This window comes from Tenrec ecaudatus, chromosome 13, assembly GCF_050624435.1.
Source record: "Tenrec ecaudatus isolate mTenEca1 chromosome 13, mTenEca1.hap1, whole genome shotgun sequence".
Lineage (NCBI taxonomy): Eukaryota > Metazoa > Chordata > Mammalia > Afrosoricida > Tenrecidae > Tenrec > Tenrec ecaudatus.
Window position 1 is genome coordinate 64471535 of NC_134542.1, and position 18694 is coordinate 64490228.

The following is an 18694-nucleotide window of genomic DNA, read 5'->3' on the forward strand; positions in this document are numbered from 1 at the left end:
CCAAGGCCCTGAATGCATCGTTTAGAAAATGGTCTGGGTGTCATCAGGACACAAAACTAAAAGGCAAAACTGTAATCAGTATTTGGATGCTTAATCCAGATCCAGCAAAGAAGATTTTCAAAATAAATTGGCATTAGAAACAGTGTCTGCGGTGGCCCTGCTTTTCTGCGCTAGACTGTGAGTCATCATGTTGATGAGACGGACCCTAGCCTGACAAGGAACTCTCGCAGACCTACATTTTAGAGCAAGTTCCTTTCCCTGAATTCCCTAGGATTGTTCTGTCATTGTGAATCCAAGAGCACGCCAATAGGCCTAAGGCCTCGTGCCAGCTCTCTTTTCAACTATTAATGTTGAAACACATGAAAGTCATTTTTAGGTAGTGCTTTCAGTATTTGAACAGACTGTGTAATCTGTTGTATCTGTACAATTTATCAGTTGAACTAAACTTCAAGTTCTCAGAGAACCAGAGTCATTTCTGTTCATTTAACTACATGCGTAGCCACTATCACAGTAACATGGCAGTATAGAGCTACTTTCCTAAATATAGCATCATCTGATTGCCACATCTTCTAAACCTAGAGTTTTTGATAATAATAAAACATTTGTATACAATATTTGAATAGCAGACTGTTGAAAAGTGTTATGAAGAAATTATAAAATAATCAAAACCATTACATTTGCTCTTTATTGAGCGGTGGTGCTGTGAGCTATGAGATGGGCAGATAAATGCAAGGTTGGGGGTTCAAGCCCACCAGCTGCTTGGAGAAAGGATGAGGCTGTCTGCTTCCTAAGGATTGACAGAATTGGAAACCCTACAGAGGGTCACTGTGAGTCACAATCTACACAGTGGCTGGGGTTTGGTGTGGGTGTAGTCAGACACTTCACTAAACACTGTGTTGACAGCCTTGTAGTATGTAAGTGTATGTGCAGAGGCCAGGTGGGTTTTCAGCAATACAAATCCTAGACAAATACCATTCGTTTCATTGTATCCTCTCTGTCAGAGTGGGAGCAAAGGGATCATTTTCCTGAAGTAGTTTGAAGTACTGTAATGAAAATGCAAAAAGCATGTTTTCTCAAATATAAAAATTACCCATCTTCTGATGAAAGCTGATGAAATTAGTAACCTCTCATCATAATGACCAAGCGTTTTGTCACGTTACTGTAGTGGTTTTTAGCCTAACTCTTTTTTTTTTTTAGCCTAACTCTTAACATGTTTGCTTTCTGAATCCTTTTGACATCTAATAAAGTTGTCGACAGGATATGGAATTTTGACATTTCAGAAAAGAGATTTTCTACTTTATAAAATATTGTTTCTACTTGTAAAATTTGAGAAGCCACTGAAAAGTACATTGAACTCTATATTCTATAGCGCATGTAAGGCGCTGAAGTGCGTTAGCATTTTTATGCCACTTAAAGGCAACCGGTATTAAGGTTTCAAATTCCATTTTTATTTACGATCTTGTTCTCAGTATTAGCAACCAAATTGAGAAATGTAAATAAAGGTAATTAAGATATTCCATAGGAACCAGATATCTTGTATAGCATTTTTTAAATCCTATGTTGCCTTAAGTCGAATATTAGTATCATGATGAAATACGCTACCTTGTTGTTTTTGTTTTGTTATCAACTAAGTAGGCCTTTTCCCCCTCATAAATTATCACGTTATTAATAACTCCCTCACAGATGAGTAATAGACCATTTCTCACTGTCACTCTGTCATCTCCCTAATACCTAAGTCAGCTTTCGGTTGATGGTGGTGACATGACTAGAAGGGTGCAGCTCGGAGAATCATCCGAACCTTTCCCACTAAGCTGTCTCCAGAGCTGAACAGGTTTGAACTGAATTGCCGTTGGCTTTCCGTGACAACATGCAGAGGCAATACGTGGTAAAAGACCGAGAAAGCACTGAGAAGGAAAAGAAATAGGAGTATTGAAGCAGCAAACTGGAGAACCCATTTCTGTCCCGAGCACTCTTAGGAACTCCTCGTGGGCTCTTGTCCTCGTCCTTACAGTTCAGTAGCATGCGTAGCTCTTCCAGCCGGCTGCAGATGATTCAGGCCAGAAACGCTTTAAGCTGCTGCCCTGAAATATTGCTATTAGTGTGCCTCCTGTAAGAAAAACAGAAGGAGCTGAAATACATGAAAGAAATAAGAACAAGCCTCTCCTATGTAACATAAACTGTGTCACATTTAAAGGAGGAGCTTGCACACACACAGACATGTTTTTAATGTATCTATCATTATTTCCATATAATGTGACCCAAAAGAGTTTGAGATCCAGCTTGAGATTTTGTGCAAGTGGAAACAGCAACTTATGAAAATGTAACATGTAAGTCTATACACCAAAAACAATACGGCAAACTCGCTGCCATCACGTGGGTGAGACTTTATGTGAGCAAACAGCCCGAGCGGCTGCTTCAGACCTGCTGGGAGATGTGAACACCGATCCGTGTTTGCAGCCCAACCCCTATCCCACAGCAAGCACCCTTAGGGCTCCCACAGTACCTCTAGGCCATAGGTTCCCAAACTTCTTTCCCATACTTTCTAGGGAAAAAAATTACTCAACATCCCCCGGTCATGAAAAACACTTGCTTTTACGGCCCACTCCCCCACGCCAGTCATTCGGGGTGGTATTGCCCACTTTGGGAAACACTGACCTATACCAACCCACTGTCATCGAGTTGATTCTCACTCAGTGTGACCCTATGGGACAGACAACTACCACTTCATGTTTCCAAGACTTCAAATCTTCAGGAAACCAGACAGCTTCATCTTTCTCCTTCTGGGCCACTGGTGGGTTCAAACTACCCACTTTGTGGTTGCACCTCAATGTGTAAGCCACTTGAGTTTTCAGGGCTCACTCATGGCCTATAGCCAGCCTAAAATTGCTTTTCACCAACCCAAACTAACCGCTAAAAACCCCACTATCTTTGTGTGTGAGTTTGAGATGAAAGTTCTGGATGGCTGCTCAGAGGATTCTGGGTTAGGTCCTGGATCTTTAGCCACCTCATAACAGTATAAGGAAGCTTTGAAAAGTTGGTGGAAAATTATAAGATAATGGAATTTTCCTGAGAACTTTTTCAAGCCCCCCCCTCTCCATTCCATCTGTTCAATATTAGTATTTGATAAATAAAGGCAAAGAATTTTGAATTGGAAATTCAAATAGTCATAAAGTTATTTATGTTTCTTTACAGCATGTCTTTTAAATTGAGCTTCAAGAGAACATGTATTAAAATTTCAATGGAAGTTTTTTCATCATTTTATTTTGAGTTCATACTAGACACTTCTAACCAGACAATGTCTAAATGTATCTTTTTCAATATGGCAAAGTTACATAAGAAGAGAATCCCTTGCACGCAAAGAAAAATGCAATTATTTTCTATTCTGAATCTCCACACTGCTGTTTTAGAAAATCATATCTGATTATTTGCTCAGCAGAAGATTATTGAGTTGATTTAGCTGTGATTTTACTTAACAAAGCTTCAACTGCATTCCTACTGTGGAGTCCGAAAAAGCTAGAGAGATATAAATGATACATTCCAACTGTGATTTTTGTGAACAGGGCCATCGATGCACCCCTCGGAGCTAATAGCGGAGATGAGAAACAGTGGGTTTGCACTGAAACGAAATGTACTGGGGAGAAACTTGACCGCAAATGATCCATCACAGGTAATGATCTTTTTATCAGTAAGCTGAAAATGTGTATAAATCTAAATGTGATTGCTTATGAATTGCTACTTAATGTTTTCCAATATGCATATCCATAAGAAAGCAAGATAGAGCAAAGAAAATGCCTAAAATGTATTTTGATTTTGCTTCTTTATTATTTTAACCTAAATGATAGATTGTTCTTAAACCTATATTTTAATACATGAAACTACTCCTCTGGGTTTTTGTGGATAAAATAGTGAACTGAACTGGTAGAGTGGGTTTTTCCTGCCTGCTAACTGACCTCTGAAGTGACACTGAATGGAATCAATGGGAAAGCATATGGAACGAACTGCTAAAGCCTATAGAAAATAATTTTAGATTGTTTTGATATTTTTAGCTATACATAGATCCCAGGAAATGATTGAGTTTGAAAACTATACACTGATAGGAACCCTTTATATTATTTAGTGAGGAAACTGAAGGCCAGAAAAGTCCAGGAACTTTCCTGAGGTCATGTGGCTCAGTAGATCCAGAGCTGAAATTAACACCCAGACTTTGATTGGCATGAGCATGTGCTGTTCTGAAAAGAGGCGCATGACTTGTCTTGCACTTAATAAAGGCATGGGAATGTGCTGTTGGTTTTTTGGGTTTTTTTAGTTTCATGTTTGTTTATTTAATTTATTTTTTAAACATTTTATTAAGGGCTATTACAGCTCTTGTAAAAATCCATACATCGATTGTATCAAGTACATGTGCACATATGTTGCCATCATTATTTTGTAGACATTTATTTTCTGTTGAGCCCATGGTGTCAGCTCTTTTCCCCCCCTCCCTTCCCTCCCCCTCCGCACCTTCGTGACCCCTTGATAAATTATGATTCTTTTCATATCTTACACCGACCACTGTCTCCCCCCACGGTTTCTGTTGTCTGGGGTTGGGGTGGGAGGAGGTGCAGTTATATGTCAGTCATCACATTCGGTTTCCCCTTCTTCCCCTCCTCTCACCACCTTCCCCCTGCCCTCCTGGTATCACTACTCCCATTCCTGTTTCTGGATTCCATGTCCTGAGCTCTTCTGTCTTATCCGTACCTGTGCACGTGCTCTGGTCTAGCCCGCAGTGAAAGGCAGCACTGGGGTCATGATAATGGGGGCGGGGTGAAGAAGGAACCAGAGGAGTACTGTGTGTTACATCAGTGCATTACTGTCCCCTTATTGACTCATCCCTTCCCTGTGACCCCTCTGGGAGGGGATGTCCCATTGTCTGCAGATGGGCTTTAGGTCTCTGCTCTGAACCCCCTCGTTCTCAAAAATATGGGTTTGTTTGTTTGTTTGTTTGTTTGTTTGTTTGTTTGTTTGTGGTCTTCTGATGCCTATTACCCGGTCCTGGTGACACATCATGATCACACAGGCTGATGTGCTTCTTCCATGTGGGCGGGCTTGTTGCTTCTCTGCTAGATTGTTTAACTTCAAGCCTTTAAGACCCCAGAAACTGTATCTTCTGATAGCTGGATACCATCCGCTTTCTTCACCACCATTTGCTTATGCACCCATTTGTCTTCAGCGATTGTGCTGGGAGGGTGAGCAACAGAATGGCAGGTTGTTAGAACAAAGTATTCTTGCGTTAAGGGAGGGCTTTTGTGGAGGCCCAAAGCTTGTCTACTACTTTAGTGTATTGCCATATAAATATATGTACATAGACCAATACCACTATTTTTATGAATTAATGTATTAACATATGTACCCACCTATGGTTATACCTCTACCCATATCTTTGCTTCCTAGATCATTCTTGTTTCCGTTTACCTCCCTCCTGCCCCACCATCACACTTACCCTACTTCCATGTTGAAATTAAAAAGGTTGAAAGTGGATGTTTTGATTTTACTGGAAGGGTCATGATCTTGGTTTTAATATTTCACTAAATTATAAATAAAATATTTAAACAACCAAGTGTTCGCCATGGTTCACCCTCAAGGACTAGTTAGAGAAAATGGAAGCCATGCGATAAACACCTATTTCTGTGTCTCCCCGCCATCCGCTTGATCGTTTCCTGATGCTGATAAAGTATTCATTTAAGCCTACTAATGCATTACTATCATCCTTAGCGGGTAGACTGTTGTTTTTGGGGGGTTTTTAAATTTTGTTTTGCATTCTCTCCCACTACCCAATCCAAAATATCATGTTCATCTACAGTGTGTTCCTAATACAAAAACACATATGTAAATGTTTTCTTTACCATCTGATAAATAACTTATCTTAAAATCTAGTCATCTAATCATGTCTTTGGTGACTCAGGAATATGTTGCAAGTGAGGGTGAAGAAGATCCAGAAGTGGAATTTTTAAAGTCATTAACCACCAAACAAAAACAGAAACTTCTCAGGTAACTAGTTATGAATTTAATGGATCCAGCTACATTTTTTTTTCCTGTATCTTTCTTCTTAGTAACCTATTCAACACAGAGCCTACGCGCTCATGAGGATGTGTGCCCTGTTAAAGCACATGTCTGCATTCACTCTAGGAATGCAATCGTGTCTTGGTTTCGGTAATGCAATAACTGACTGACTGTCAGATTGTAAATGCAGCATACACAACAGAAACCCTTGTATTTTCAGAACATTGAATCTGAAAATAGATTTGTAAGTTTTACGTTCCATAAAAGATTTATATGTATCTTCACACACCGTTTCTTCTTGGAAAATATTTTTTGGGTATGCCTTGCTCATTTTTCCATTTGGTAAAATTTCCTAAAGCATCCTGAACGAATGCTTCAATCTGTTAATTTGAACTGCATTAACAAACTACCTTGGAATAAAGAATCCAAGAGTTGTTGACTGCGTCCGATAGAGGGAGCTCTTGGTGTTTTGAGGATCTGGAGTTTGAGGAGGGCTGGTGTTTTCTCCTTTTAGGAGTCAACCCAGAGAGGCACTTGTGTTTCTGAGCAACTCAGATTTGCCATGTAAACACACTGCTCTTCTGAGAATGTAGAGTGCTCTTTGGAAATTCAGACTGCCTTCTTGATAGAATGATCCTAATTAAAGAAAGCTAAGTAATTGTTGAAAATGATTTTAAGATTATTTTATATAACCAAAAGAGAATATATTTTTTAATTTAAGTATATTCATATTCAGAATTTCTGAAGAATGTGCTTTCGAATTTGGGTAATATAATTAATGTTGATTAATGTTCCTTTATTTTAACATAACACATACATAAAATGAGTTTTTCCATCTGATTATAGTTGTGTATTTGAGTTTCTATAAATCCAGCTAATGTAACAACCTTTCACAGGCTTTCTGTAGGTCACGGCGGCCAGTTATTTTGCATGCGCTATAATTTCAAGGTCTGAGTCATGGGCACTTTTGTTATGAAGATCATTACTAGTGAGGAAAGTGTAGTTAGGAAATTGGCTTATTGCATTTAAGTTTTTTTTTTAAACTTAATGTATATATAACTAGAATAATTTGAAAGGAAGAAAAATATTTGTCATTTAGGAGGATAAAGAATGCTTTTATATTTGGAGACCATTTTTAATTGCTTCTAAGGAAGTATGTTTTCTCTTGGCAATTTTGTAGTTGCTGATGAAAGGACTGTTTTTACACAATTATATCTGTTGCTATTTTTCCCATTTACAGGAAATTGGATCGACTTGAGAAGAAAAAGAAACGAAGGAGAAAAGATAGAAAAAACAAAAAGCTTCAGAAGAGCAGAAGTAAACACAAAAAGCATAAAAACAAATCATCTTCCTCTTCTTCATCCTGCTCTTCCTCCTCCTCTTCCTCCTCCTCTTCCTCCTCCTCTTCCTCCTCCTCTTCCTCCTCCAGCGAGAGTTCAGAAAGTAGCAGTGAGAGTGACCACAAGGAAAAAAGAAAAAGAAATAAGAAAAGAAAGAAAAAGAAAGGCTCATGGTATAACAGCAGTGAAATTGAAGAGCAAGGCAAGTCTAAGAAGAGAAAACTCTATGAAGAACGCTATAGCAGTCAGCGCAGGAATGAGGACAAAGACGGAGAAAAGCCTCCGTCTTTAAAACAGGGGAGTTCTAGAAAGACTAGCCTGGGGAGCCACCCTGACTCTGACAGCCAGCCCAGAGGCCGCAGTGAGGGCGCACAGAAGAGGGGGTGTGAGAGAAATGAGGGGAGCAGGAGAAGCCGGAGCCGAAGTCACAGTGGTTACAAGCAGAGGGAGCTCAGAGAGCGGACAGAGCCAAGCCCCAGCGCAGAGCAGCACAGGAAAAAAGAGACCAGGTCCCGTGGCACTGACAGACACCGAGGAGAAAAAACACACAGAGAAGACTCGGGAGATAAGCATGCTACAGTGACACGCAGAGAACGAAGCCGAAGTAGAGAGAGAATAAAGAGAGAGCAGAAGTGATGTTACCCAGAAAGAAAAATATTTTCACTGTCTTACTGAATACCTTTAGTAAGGGCTAAATTATATACTATTGTCTTTCTAATAAAAAAAAACTCTATTTTAACTTTCCATCTCTGTAAACTAGCATTTCAAGTACAAAACTACACAAATACCATACGAATTAATTTTGCGAGTTTTTGTAAGTATTCTGTTTTAGGGCTGGAGAAATACCCTCTGTTGGTGAATGTTTCTTTTGCCCTAACCTGGATAAAAACCCAGAGAACTCTGTAGCATTTTCTTTGTTTTGAAATATCATTAAAGGAATGATGGTACATTGAATGGGTATAATTTAATTTTGAGGTCTTAAATTCACATTTGTTATTACTTTTAATATTTAAATTTGCCTGAAGCAAAGTGTAATTGTGGAAATTTGCTCGTGTGAATTAAACAAAGAATTGGTGTTGGCAGGGCACTGTTCCTTCCAGAGGCTCCAGAGGAAACTGTATCCTGACCTCTTGGAGCTTCCAGTGGCTGCCCTCATTCCTTGCCTCCTGGCCTCCTCTTTTCATCTTCATAGTAAAAAAAGGGAAATCAAGTCCTCATAATGTCATCACTCTCGAAATCTGATCTACTTTCCTCTACCATTGTTAAGGACTTTGTGGTTGATTATATTAGATCCACTCAGAGAATACAAGATAATCTCTCGTTAAAATCAGCTGATTCGTAGCATTAATTCCATCGGTAACCTCCGGTGACAAGGTGGGCATCTTTACCAAGCTTACTGCCATCAAGTTGATTCCAGTAGCAACCCTGCAGGACAGAATAGACCTGCTCCTGAGGATTTCCAAGAGTAAAATCTTCATGGCGGCAGACAGACTCATCTTTCTCAAAGCGGCTGGTGGATTTGAACTTGTGGCTTAGCAGCCCAACACTTTGCCTACCAGGGCTCCTTGTAGGCACCTTTGGGGAACTTCCTGTACCAACCACAGATGGCTTTCTAGTACTGTCATACAGCCATGAAGATGTTACTGCTAAAGGCCAAACATGCTACAAAAAACTGCATATTATGTTTTGTTAAAAGAAGCCTGTTTAAATAGCCCTATAAAATTTCCTTTGTGCTCCAAAAAATATGGTAAGGGAAAAAGAAAAATTAATACTAATCAAAAGTAAAATGCAATTTGAAAAAAATCCATGTATTTCACATGGACAGAAGTTATTTTTGTCATCAGGTTTATATAAAATAATCTGCATTTTATATAAACATTATTAAATGTAATACAAATATTGATGAGATGTGTGTCAGGGAACCCTGGTGGCATACTGGTTACAAATTGGGCTACTAATTGAAAGGCCAGCAATTAGAAACCAGCTGCTCTGAGAGAGAAAGGTAAGGCTCTCTACTCGGTCAGGAGTTACAGTCTTAGAAACCCCTAGGGGCAGTTCCTCTTGTCCTTTTGGTTGCTATACCATCAGTATTGACTTGATGGCAGTGAGTTTGGATTTTTGTTTTTATAGGGATGTAAATAAATGAAAGTTGGGAGTTTAATGAAACCGTTCTACAAGGTCTGTACACACACAGATGCCCCTGATTTTAAGTAAGCTAAAGGCCCAAGCAACCCTTTCATTTACATTGTTCATGGGAAAGGAGTGGAGAGAGGAATGTGAATTCCTTCCACGGTGTAATAACCTAGAGTGCTGCTCAGTGATCCCTTTTCTTCCCTTAAAAAGAAGCATTCATTTGAGATTTATAAAGGCTGCTCATTTATACCTTGAACTCATCAGTGTTGCTGTGATTATTTTCTACCTTATGCCTTTTTAGACTTTATAATTGTAATAATGTCGAAACCTATGCAATACTTAGTGTCTTAAAAGGTTTCTGACTCAGTACGGCGTTCCTCAAGAAATGCTGCTGTAAAGCATCTGCAAGTTCAAAGGAAGTGGAGCAAAGCGTGATCACTTTTCACTCGTTGCTCATTTGAATATCATAAAAGTGGTCCACTTTGAGCTTTTCAAGTTGGGTTTCAGAACTTAAACATCTGATTTAATTTTTCTTCATTGTTAACCTATAACGTGCCACCAGACGCCTTTGTTTATCCCTCCAGTTGCGAGGAAGAGCCTGTGGTTTGGAAGCTGTTGCGTTTACTGCTTGACCTTCAGCCTTGGTCACCCTAGGGTGCTAGCTAGAAAGACTAAGGAGCAGAGCCAGGCTGAGATCACCTGCGTCCCTGCTCTGCCAGAGAGGCAGAGTCACATGAAAATGGTCAGGAAATGTGTTCACCTAACCTAACGATGAGGGCACAGGCACTGAACGTGGTTTATAAAGACAGCAGGCTCCCTTCTAATTCTTTGGTTTGTGGAATCTTAAAATGGGAAAGATGAACAAACATCATAAAATAGCGCTCTAGCTGTATGTAATAGGAATTCTCAACTATGAAGGGGAAAAAGCTTCAAGTTTAAGGACTCTTGGAGGTGTTGGGCTGCCAACCACCCTTTGAGCAGTTGGAAACTGACTGAGAAAGAGGAGGCTTTCTGCTCCGGTATAGAGTCAGACTCGGAAGCCCACAGGGTCAGTTTCCGTTCTGCCTTGTCTTCTTCCCACAGGGTCACTGAGTCGGACTGGACTCGATGGCAGTGAGGGAAGGCTCAGGAACACCCACCCTCCCAGAAAGTGTTCGACACCGACAGTTTAGAAAACCACACAGCAGGAGAGGCCTGACATTTATCATCCCTCTACCCTTAGTAAGAGGGTCTTTTAAAGTAAACTAGTGATGGTTCGTCTTTGCCCTTGGCCCTAGAACCACACTGGGAGGCAGAGGAGACTGAAAACCACAGAAACCCCCTTTCCCCTACCCCTGGCGGCATTGTAGTTTCCCGTTGGGCTGCAAGCCACAAGAGGAGTGGTTCCAAACCACCAGCTGCTTAGCGGGAGAAAGAGGCTTTCTACTCCGAAGTTACAGTCCGGAACAAAAGGACAGGGACAGTCCTATGCAGGGAATGCATAAAAACTGACATGGTGGCGGTGAGTGGGGGGGTTTTGGTTAATGTTTGACTTAATCTACCACTAGCAAATTACTTCCTGTAGGAGGTGCTGTCGATTTACAAATGGCTGGAAATATCTAGGCTGCTAGGTTAGGACTTCTTTGAATATGTGCTTAGTCGTCCCTAACTTCATTTAATAAACGCAAGCATGCCAAAATAGACCTAGGTCGCCGCAGTCAGTCCGCGGGTCCTCTTACCTTGCAAAGTGAAATGCTGATCACATTTTGACTGATAGAGTTGTAATCTGAAGAGAGCTTTTCATCTGAAAGCCTCGGAGAGATCTTGCTGTTTTTCTGTGAGACCTTTAGCTGGCAGTGAGATCCGTCTGCACCGTTAGGAGAGTGACATTCGTTCCCCAGTTTTAATCACCCAATACTTAGGATGCTGTATCTTAAAGGTTCCAATATCCACCTGAGCCTTTTCTTCTCTTTACCTCCTGATCACTGGGCCAAGACACAGGGGAGGCCTTGCCTCTGTAAAGCCGCTTCCCAGGTCTCCGCACTGTGTCTTAAGACCTACGCAGAAATCGGCATTTTAGCTTCAGGAGCTGAAGGACATTAACCAGAAATCTCTCGGGTTTCTGAGAAAGAAAACCTTTACTCTGGTTGCCGTTTCTTGAAAATAGATAAATGTATGCAATGCTTGCAGTAATTTTTTTTGAGATCGAAAAGGAAAAATGCATTTTTGAAATTGCTATTAAATCAGCAAACGCGAAGGTTGGAGAGATGTGATTGGCCACTGACAGAAAGCTCCCCTGACAGCGGCTCCGAAAACCCCGCTTCTGCCTTTCCACCACTTTCCCCTTTCTCTCTTACGCCACACTTAACCTCACCCCCGGAATGTAGCCCTAATAATGGAGCGAGCTGGAGATGAGATGTAACAGGAGGAGCTAAGACAAGAAACGGCCCCAAATACCCGCGACCCGCTTTCCGGAGCCAGTCCTTGCTCCAGGAAGTAGGCGCTGGGGATGACCAGAGCAGGCCTGCCATGAACCTCGTCCTAGAGTCTAGACGCTAGGACCTAGCTCTTTAGAGAGCCTGGAGGGAGGTTGCCTAGGGTGATGGGCTCACATCTGCAGAAGCGACAGCACCCCCCCCCCCATACTCTGGTGCTCTTTGTGGGCGGGGGGCCAGACCAACTTGAACACATCTCAATCACAAATCAAAGTCTAAGACGTAGGGGGTACATCCCCTCCTAAGAGGAGCACCTTCTGCACTAGGAGGCCACTTGACACCCCATCCTTAAAGTGTAACGGAATCTGGGTCAGCCCTCTGCGCCGGCTTTCTCCCTAGTGGCTCTGCCCCACCCAGAAGAAGTCCCCCAGCCCCTGCACCTAGCTGCTGCGGGCAGCCACTGCCGCGCTCCGTCGCCGGCGGCGAGTTCCAGCCTAGGATCGCCAGCCTCCCACGAGCTCCTCCGATGCGCGGGTCGCAGCGGGTTGCAGGGCGGGCTGCTGGGCAGCAGTTCCCAGAGCGAGCGGATACCTTTCCTGGTCGTGGGAGCGCCACAGGTGAAGGGGCACTTTATTAAGCCGAGGCTAATCTCCCGTCTCAGAGGCAAAAATGGAAATATCGGCTCTCGCCAGTAACCAACCTGCAAGCTGAAAAACAAGACTGTGGAGACCCCCTATGACTTTACATCTATTGTATCTCTTAATCAGCCAGAAATGATTAGATGCTGATAAACAATGCGAAGTCCCAGAGGAATGTTCCAGAGATAGAAAGTACGAGTGTGTTGGAAGACCCTAAACCTCATAGGTGGTTTTGCTCCCCTGGGTCCGCGAGGCCAGGTCCTGGGAGGATAAGTCCCCACGGACGTCCTGAAACCTTCCCGTAGATAATTATATCAATACTAGATGGGGGAGGCATCTCTGTATGTATTTACCTCATACATATTTCTATAAACTTAAGCGTCTGCAAAGGGTGGGGGGTAAATAACACTGAACGGTTAAAATTATGGAGAAGGGATAATAACTGATTACTAATTTGATAGTAAATAAACAGGTGACTTTTTCAGATCAAATTCCTCCTTGGATCGTTACAATAAATATCTCTGAAGGAAGCTCTCTATTTATGTTGTCATTGATTAATTCTTCACTACCTCATTTGATTTCGATTTAGAACGATTTGATTCTAATTTAATTAGCATGTAATTTGGATGTACATAATTACTGTAATTATGACATTCAGGTAAGGCAGCTTTAGGCTGAAAGGCAATTTCAAATTTTCTAGCAACCTACTTTGTACTGGGAAATGGACAAGGACTTTGCGCCCTGCTATCCAAGTAGTAATTAGCACATCTTGGAAATAGGCAGTGCGGCGGGGTTTGTGTTAAAACAGCAAATACAAACTCAACCGAGATACCCGCTGCAAAGGTGTCTGCTAGTTCCCGGAAGCGCGCACAGCGTTCCCCCCTGCGCAGCATAGGAGGTGGAGGTGGGGGAGACCCAGCGCCCCAGAAGCTGAGTCCAGCTCCTTAGGTTTCAGCTGGGGACCGCATCTCCGCTGCCTAGGGCGCGGCCTGGAGACGTGTCGCTATTAAAATTAAAATACTATAAGCTCCGGTGGGTGGGGAGCAGGAGAGGACTCGCTGCTAAACGAAGGAGGGCAGTGGGAGGGAGGGTGGGGTAGTGGACAGGGAGGTGGAAGCAACGGGGCGACCCCGGGAGGGCGAAGCCTGCGGAGGATGGGTAATTGGCCAACGCCCCCAACGGTTAACCGATATTCGATTCGAGTTTCCAAGAGGAGAAGTGGGGACAGGCGGGATGTGCACCACGAGGGAGTGCGGACTCTTGGGGAAGGATTGGGACGCGGGATTTCAGATTTCTGGCCGCCCTGGAGGCGCTGCCCTGCCGGGGCCTGGCCGGTGGTCTCAGGCTCCCTATTCCGGTTGGGATGCCCGCCTGGAGAAGAACGGCGAGTGCAGGAGGTCGCTTAGGGCGCCCCCAGATATGGGCTTGCCCAATCTCGCCTCTCCCGCCAAGAGGGTCTGGGGTGAGTGATGGTCTGGTGGCCCGGTTTAATCCGCGAGCCTCCGGGTGGTCCCAGACAGTCCACGCTGGCCTAGCCGGCCGGGAGGCCAAGGATCTGAGGTCGTTGGGGGAAGATGGCAGGGGCGCTGCACCCACGGCCAAATCCGCACCCCGGGGTCCACGTCGCCGGCGACGGCGCTCGGCTTTCTCAACTGGGAACTGGAAGGACCCTGAAGTTGCCTTTTTGAAAGGGAGGTTAAAAGCGACTATCCCAAAGGTGCGATCGCTTGGAGTGCTGTCTGGTGGGTTTGGATTTTCGGTTAGCTTGTTCCGGAAACGACCCACTTCCCTGGGAACTGTAGCAAAGATCGTGCTACGCTATGTTCCCGAAACGCGGGGGCTGGTTCCCCACCGGACCGCGAAACCTCGATTTTCGCAGCTAGATTTGCTGGGTGACTGCATAAGAGGCAAGAGCCTGTCTAGCTAGCCGCGGTTACCGCCGGGAGCTGGGCAGACAGCGCGGTCTTCCCGGCCACGAGCTCTAGATGGCGCCCGCGAGCCGCGCTCGCCAACCTCCTCTTAAGTGAATCAAGAGCGACTGTCAAACATAAAAGCAAATCAGAGTTTTCAGTTTTTTTAATGTGTTAAGAATGTTATTCCTTAAGAAAATTTGTAGCTAAATTATTCTCACTTAAAATAAACACTTAGTGTACCAATTACACAAATGGGCGGGATTTATGTGAGATTTACTTCATCTGCATTTTTGTAGTGGCAGAGAGCCTTGGTGAATACAGATAATAGATGCAAATAAGATTAGAGTTAAAATAAATAAAGTTTCCATCTGAATAAAGAAGAAGTTCCATTTTGCACGATTTGGAACGATTTGACGGAAGTCCAGACACACCACTCAGGTGCACAATCGAATCCCGTCAAACTCATAATGTTTCCCTCTTTGAGGGGAGAAAAGTACTTGTCTTTCCTTTGCCACCCCCACTCCATCCCAGGCCCGATTCCCTCTGCAGGTAGGAACTAACTCACTCCGAGAGAGAAAATTAGCTGGTGTCAGAAGAGGAAAGCCATGGGCAGGGTGTGGACTGGGGCTGGGTGGGCAAAGGACCCAGGAGAACTTGGTCTTCCCTCTCACTTGCGCTTGAACCTTGAGGACAAGAAACACTGCCAATAGAAACCCGGTAAAACGAAATCGCATTTCCCCTCACTCGGGCCCCAGAGGGATTCAGGGCCTTCGGTTTGCACCCTGACTTCCTGGCCGCCTCGGGGCCCCCCTCGGGCTTCCAGGCCACAGTCCTCACCGGCCTCAGGTACCCTGACTGCGGCCTTGGAGCCAGCTGCCCCAGTGAGTTCCGAGGTGGCCCTGGAGACGAAGCGCCCCGACTCAGGTGGGGACTCAGCCAGGGTCTGCAGAACTCGTGGGCGCTCTCCGGGGCACGCTCTCTCCCGGTTGTCTGGTCTCTACCGAGCGCCTGGGGTCCAGGTTTCCCCAAGCCTCCACGACCCTTAGGGCTAAGTGGCAAGCAAGGGAGTTGGGGGGCTGTTTTGTTCTGTTGGTTTCGACTGGGGGCCTCCGCACTCAGTCTCGGGGTTGGATTCTCAGGCCTCATCCGCCTCCTGGAGTTTCTAGGAGCCGCGGTGATGGACGTCCGCTGACCCGCAGGGCAGACGCAGCGCCCCCAGGCCTTGATCACTGGCCTGCGGAGGGAGCAACCCGGCCAGCAGGACCTGCACCGCCAGACTCTTTGATCTGTCTTTATCCCGAAGAAACAAAGCTGCTTGGACCCAACGCCCGGTCGCACTCATTCCTCAGGAAACCCAAGCACACCTTAACCTCCTCGCCGCCCGCCCGCCCCAGTCCCCAAACGCGCCGGCCACCCTCTCGGCCTAAAGCGCCTGTGTTCACAACCCTGCCAGTGTCTCCCGAAGGCCTGCATGGAGCCCGAAGGAGCGGAGGTGGGGTGTCGGGGTGATCCTAGGGTCCCAATTACGACCAGTTTGTGAGGAGTGACAAGATGGCCAAAGGAAAGAAAAACTCGAAGAATAGGGCAGCAGAGGCTGCAAAGAGGGCAAAAGGAGAAGGGAGATGCCGCCTAACCTCACGGAAAACTGCCCGCTGGGCACCTTTGCCTCTGTTTCACCGCGACTGGCTGCTTGGCTTTGCAGAGTAGTTTTGCGGGAAAGCAGCTTAATGGTTGTCAACAACACTCATTTGTCCTTTCTTCCTTAACAACCAAAACCTTCATTCAAGTTCCCAAGACTGGTGGTCATCAAAAACAAAACAAAAAACAGCAGAAAAAATTATCCCGCGGGTGCTTTCGCCTGTATTTCCTATCGTAAGGGAAATCTTTTAGTAATATTTTATTCTGTAAATATGTACTTTATTTTCTAAATTAACATCTTTTTCGCATTGTGAAATTATCTCATTTACCAATTTTCTTTTCGTCTCTCCCTTTCTTTTAAACTAGAGCTGTTAAGTTGGTGGTCAGAAGACAAAGAGAGTGAAAATAATTTTCATTTCAATAATTGCCTTCTGGTCAATTTAACTGTGCCTTATTTTGAAAGAGACTGTCTAAATGAGATCCCTGTCCCAAATGTGTTCCCAGGCCTGATCCCAGCCTTTAATTATTCCTGAGGTTTTTTTCTTCAGAATAAGACGCCGCACTGAGTAATCACAAAGAAGTCAGAGAGCATCCTTGAGCCTTTTCAGAAGCAGCGCCACTGATATTCAAATAACCTGCGAGGGCCATTTGCCGGCTCCCGGACCCAGGCATTTCCAATGCACTATTTGCATAGATCAGCCGTCTTTGAAAAGGGAAGGAGCAGTTGTCTTCCATAACATTAAAAAGCCTAGTTATCAAATCAAGTGCTTAGTTTGGGGGCTTTTAAAACGTTTACATTTTATCTCAGGTTGCCCTTTACCGTTTGACATGCAAATTTGGTGCAGTTAATTTAGACAATTAAAAAGATCTTCCAGGGAGCTTTGTCACGGAGAATATTTGGAGTTTTCCCCGTGGACCAGCGGAGATAAAGTTGGCCAGAACAAATGATGTCTAGGAGATTAATTAGATATTTGATAAGACATGAATCCCTAATAAGGGAAGACAAGGCACAGGGGGCTGCTGTGTGCTCTAAGTCAAAATTAATAACATTTAACAAGATTTTCATTTAGGCATGAAATGTCTTTTCCGGGGTATTGACTCAGGCGATTTATTCCCCCGAGTCGCCTCCCAACGTAGATGGCCTTGGGAGCTAAAAGACCTCTTTTTAAGAAGCTTTTTCCTCTTCCCCGATTTTTTTAAAAATCGCGTTTCAAAAACAAACAAACCCTCCGGCGGCGTTTTCTGCGACTTGCGTCTGCTCCCTCCTCGAGGTGTAGGCGCTTCCCCAACTAATGCTTCCAAGGACCTTTCGTTTTTTTTTCTTTTTTAAGGCGCTCCAGAGTTTTAAAACGTCACCTTTTGAGAGCTCTCCCATTAAGTAATGCAACTACACGTTCTTATAACCCAATTTAATTTACACTGTTGATACACAAATAAATAATTTTGACTTCTCAAAAATGTATACGTATTATGGCTTTTATAACCCACATAAACCTTACATTACCTACAACTAACATTAAGGGGATTTTTTTCCCCAATGAGGGGCGGGTAGGGGAGTCAACCCACATAAGGTTTAAAAAAAGGGGGGGAATGTATTGTTCAGAGTCCTTTAATAATACCGAAATGAAAGTATGATGTCAAGATTTTCTTCATACAGATAAACGCATTTAATTTCTTTAGATGACCTTAACTTACGTGTTCGTGAGTGAAATGATAACTCAACATTTTAAATATCTTTTACATATATACTGACTTTCACAAAGTGCATCAGAAAATTAAAAAACCTCCCTGAATTTCAGGAATTCACCAAAAAAAACTATTCGAGTGAACATTTACAAGAAAATAAAAGAGAACACAAGCTTTTGAACCCTATTTATACAGATGTTATGAAATACAGAGAAACTGCCGCTGGACTTCCCGTTTAATTTCTCACCTTAAGCCTCTTTTGATGCTTCCGGTTTGTTTTTGTTTTGTTTTTTAGGGAAAATAAGTCTCGCTGTGTAAGCAGATATCAAGCAGGACTTGGAGCGTTTTATATAGTATATGATCCACACACAGGGTCCGTTTTTATGGGTCCTGTTTGTATTAAAATGTTCTGACAGTCTTTTGCTGAGTGGTGGCTGTGTTTTGGAGAAAGGGACCAAGAAGGTTGGTGGCGGCGGGGGAGGGGGTGGGCCGTGGGGTTCCAGAAAGGAGAGTTTCTGTGTATTGCTCTTCGCTCGAGAAGTTTGTGCGAGTAGTGTGTGCGTGTGTGTGCGCGCGCGCAAGTGTTTGTAGGTCTCTGATGTGTGTTTGTGTGTGTGCAGTTTGAAAGTGTTGTGTTGTGTTGGAGGGCGATTCGCTTTTGTTCCTGAACCTCGCGTTCGATTCTTGTCTGGGCGCAGACGTCCGAGGGGAGCTCCTGGCGCGGTGGCCCGTGGGCCACAGCTGGGGCGCCTCGAGCGGCTCCACTTCGCGCCCAGCCCCGGCCCGGGGCGTCCCTGGAGTCCCCGCCTGCTCTTCTGCCAGCTCGCCCTCCGAACCTCTGCTCGCTCTGGTGTCTCCGCGCACTCCTCATTCGCTCTGTCGCGCGCGCGCCT

The 18694-nt window shown here is 44.1% G+C and overlaps 1 protein-coding gene across 1 annotated transcript in view; it reads left to right on the forward strand.

Annotated features, from left to right (window-relative positions):
* The window catches only part of CIRSR (corepressor of RBPJ and splicing regulator), a 35660-nt gene extending 27327 nt beyond the window's left edge, over window positions 1-8333 (forward strand). The window contains exons 8-10 of the mRNA XM_075529036.1: window positions 3561-3667; window positions 5942-6027; window positions 7280-8333. Of these exons, the coding sequence (XP_075385151.1) occupies window positions 3561-3667; window positions 5942-6027; window positions 7280-8015 (929 nt within the window). The 3' untranslated portion in view covers window positions 8016-8333. The remainder of the gene's footprint in view (window positions 1-3560; window positions 3668-5941; window positions 6028-7279) is intronic.
* Window positions 8334-18694: the final 10361 nt, after the last annotated feature.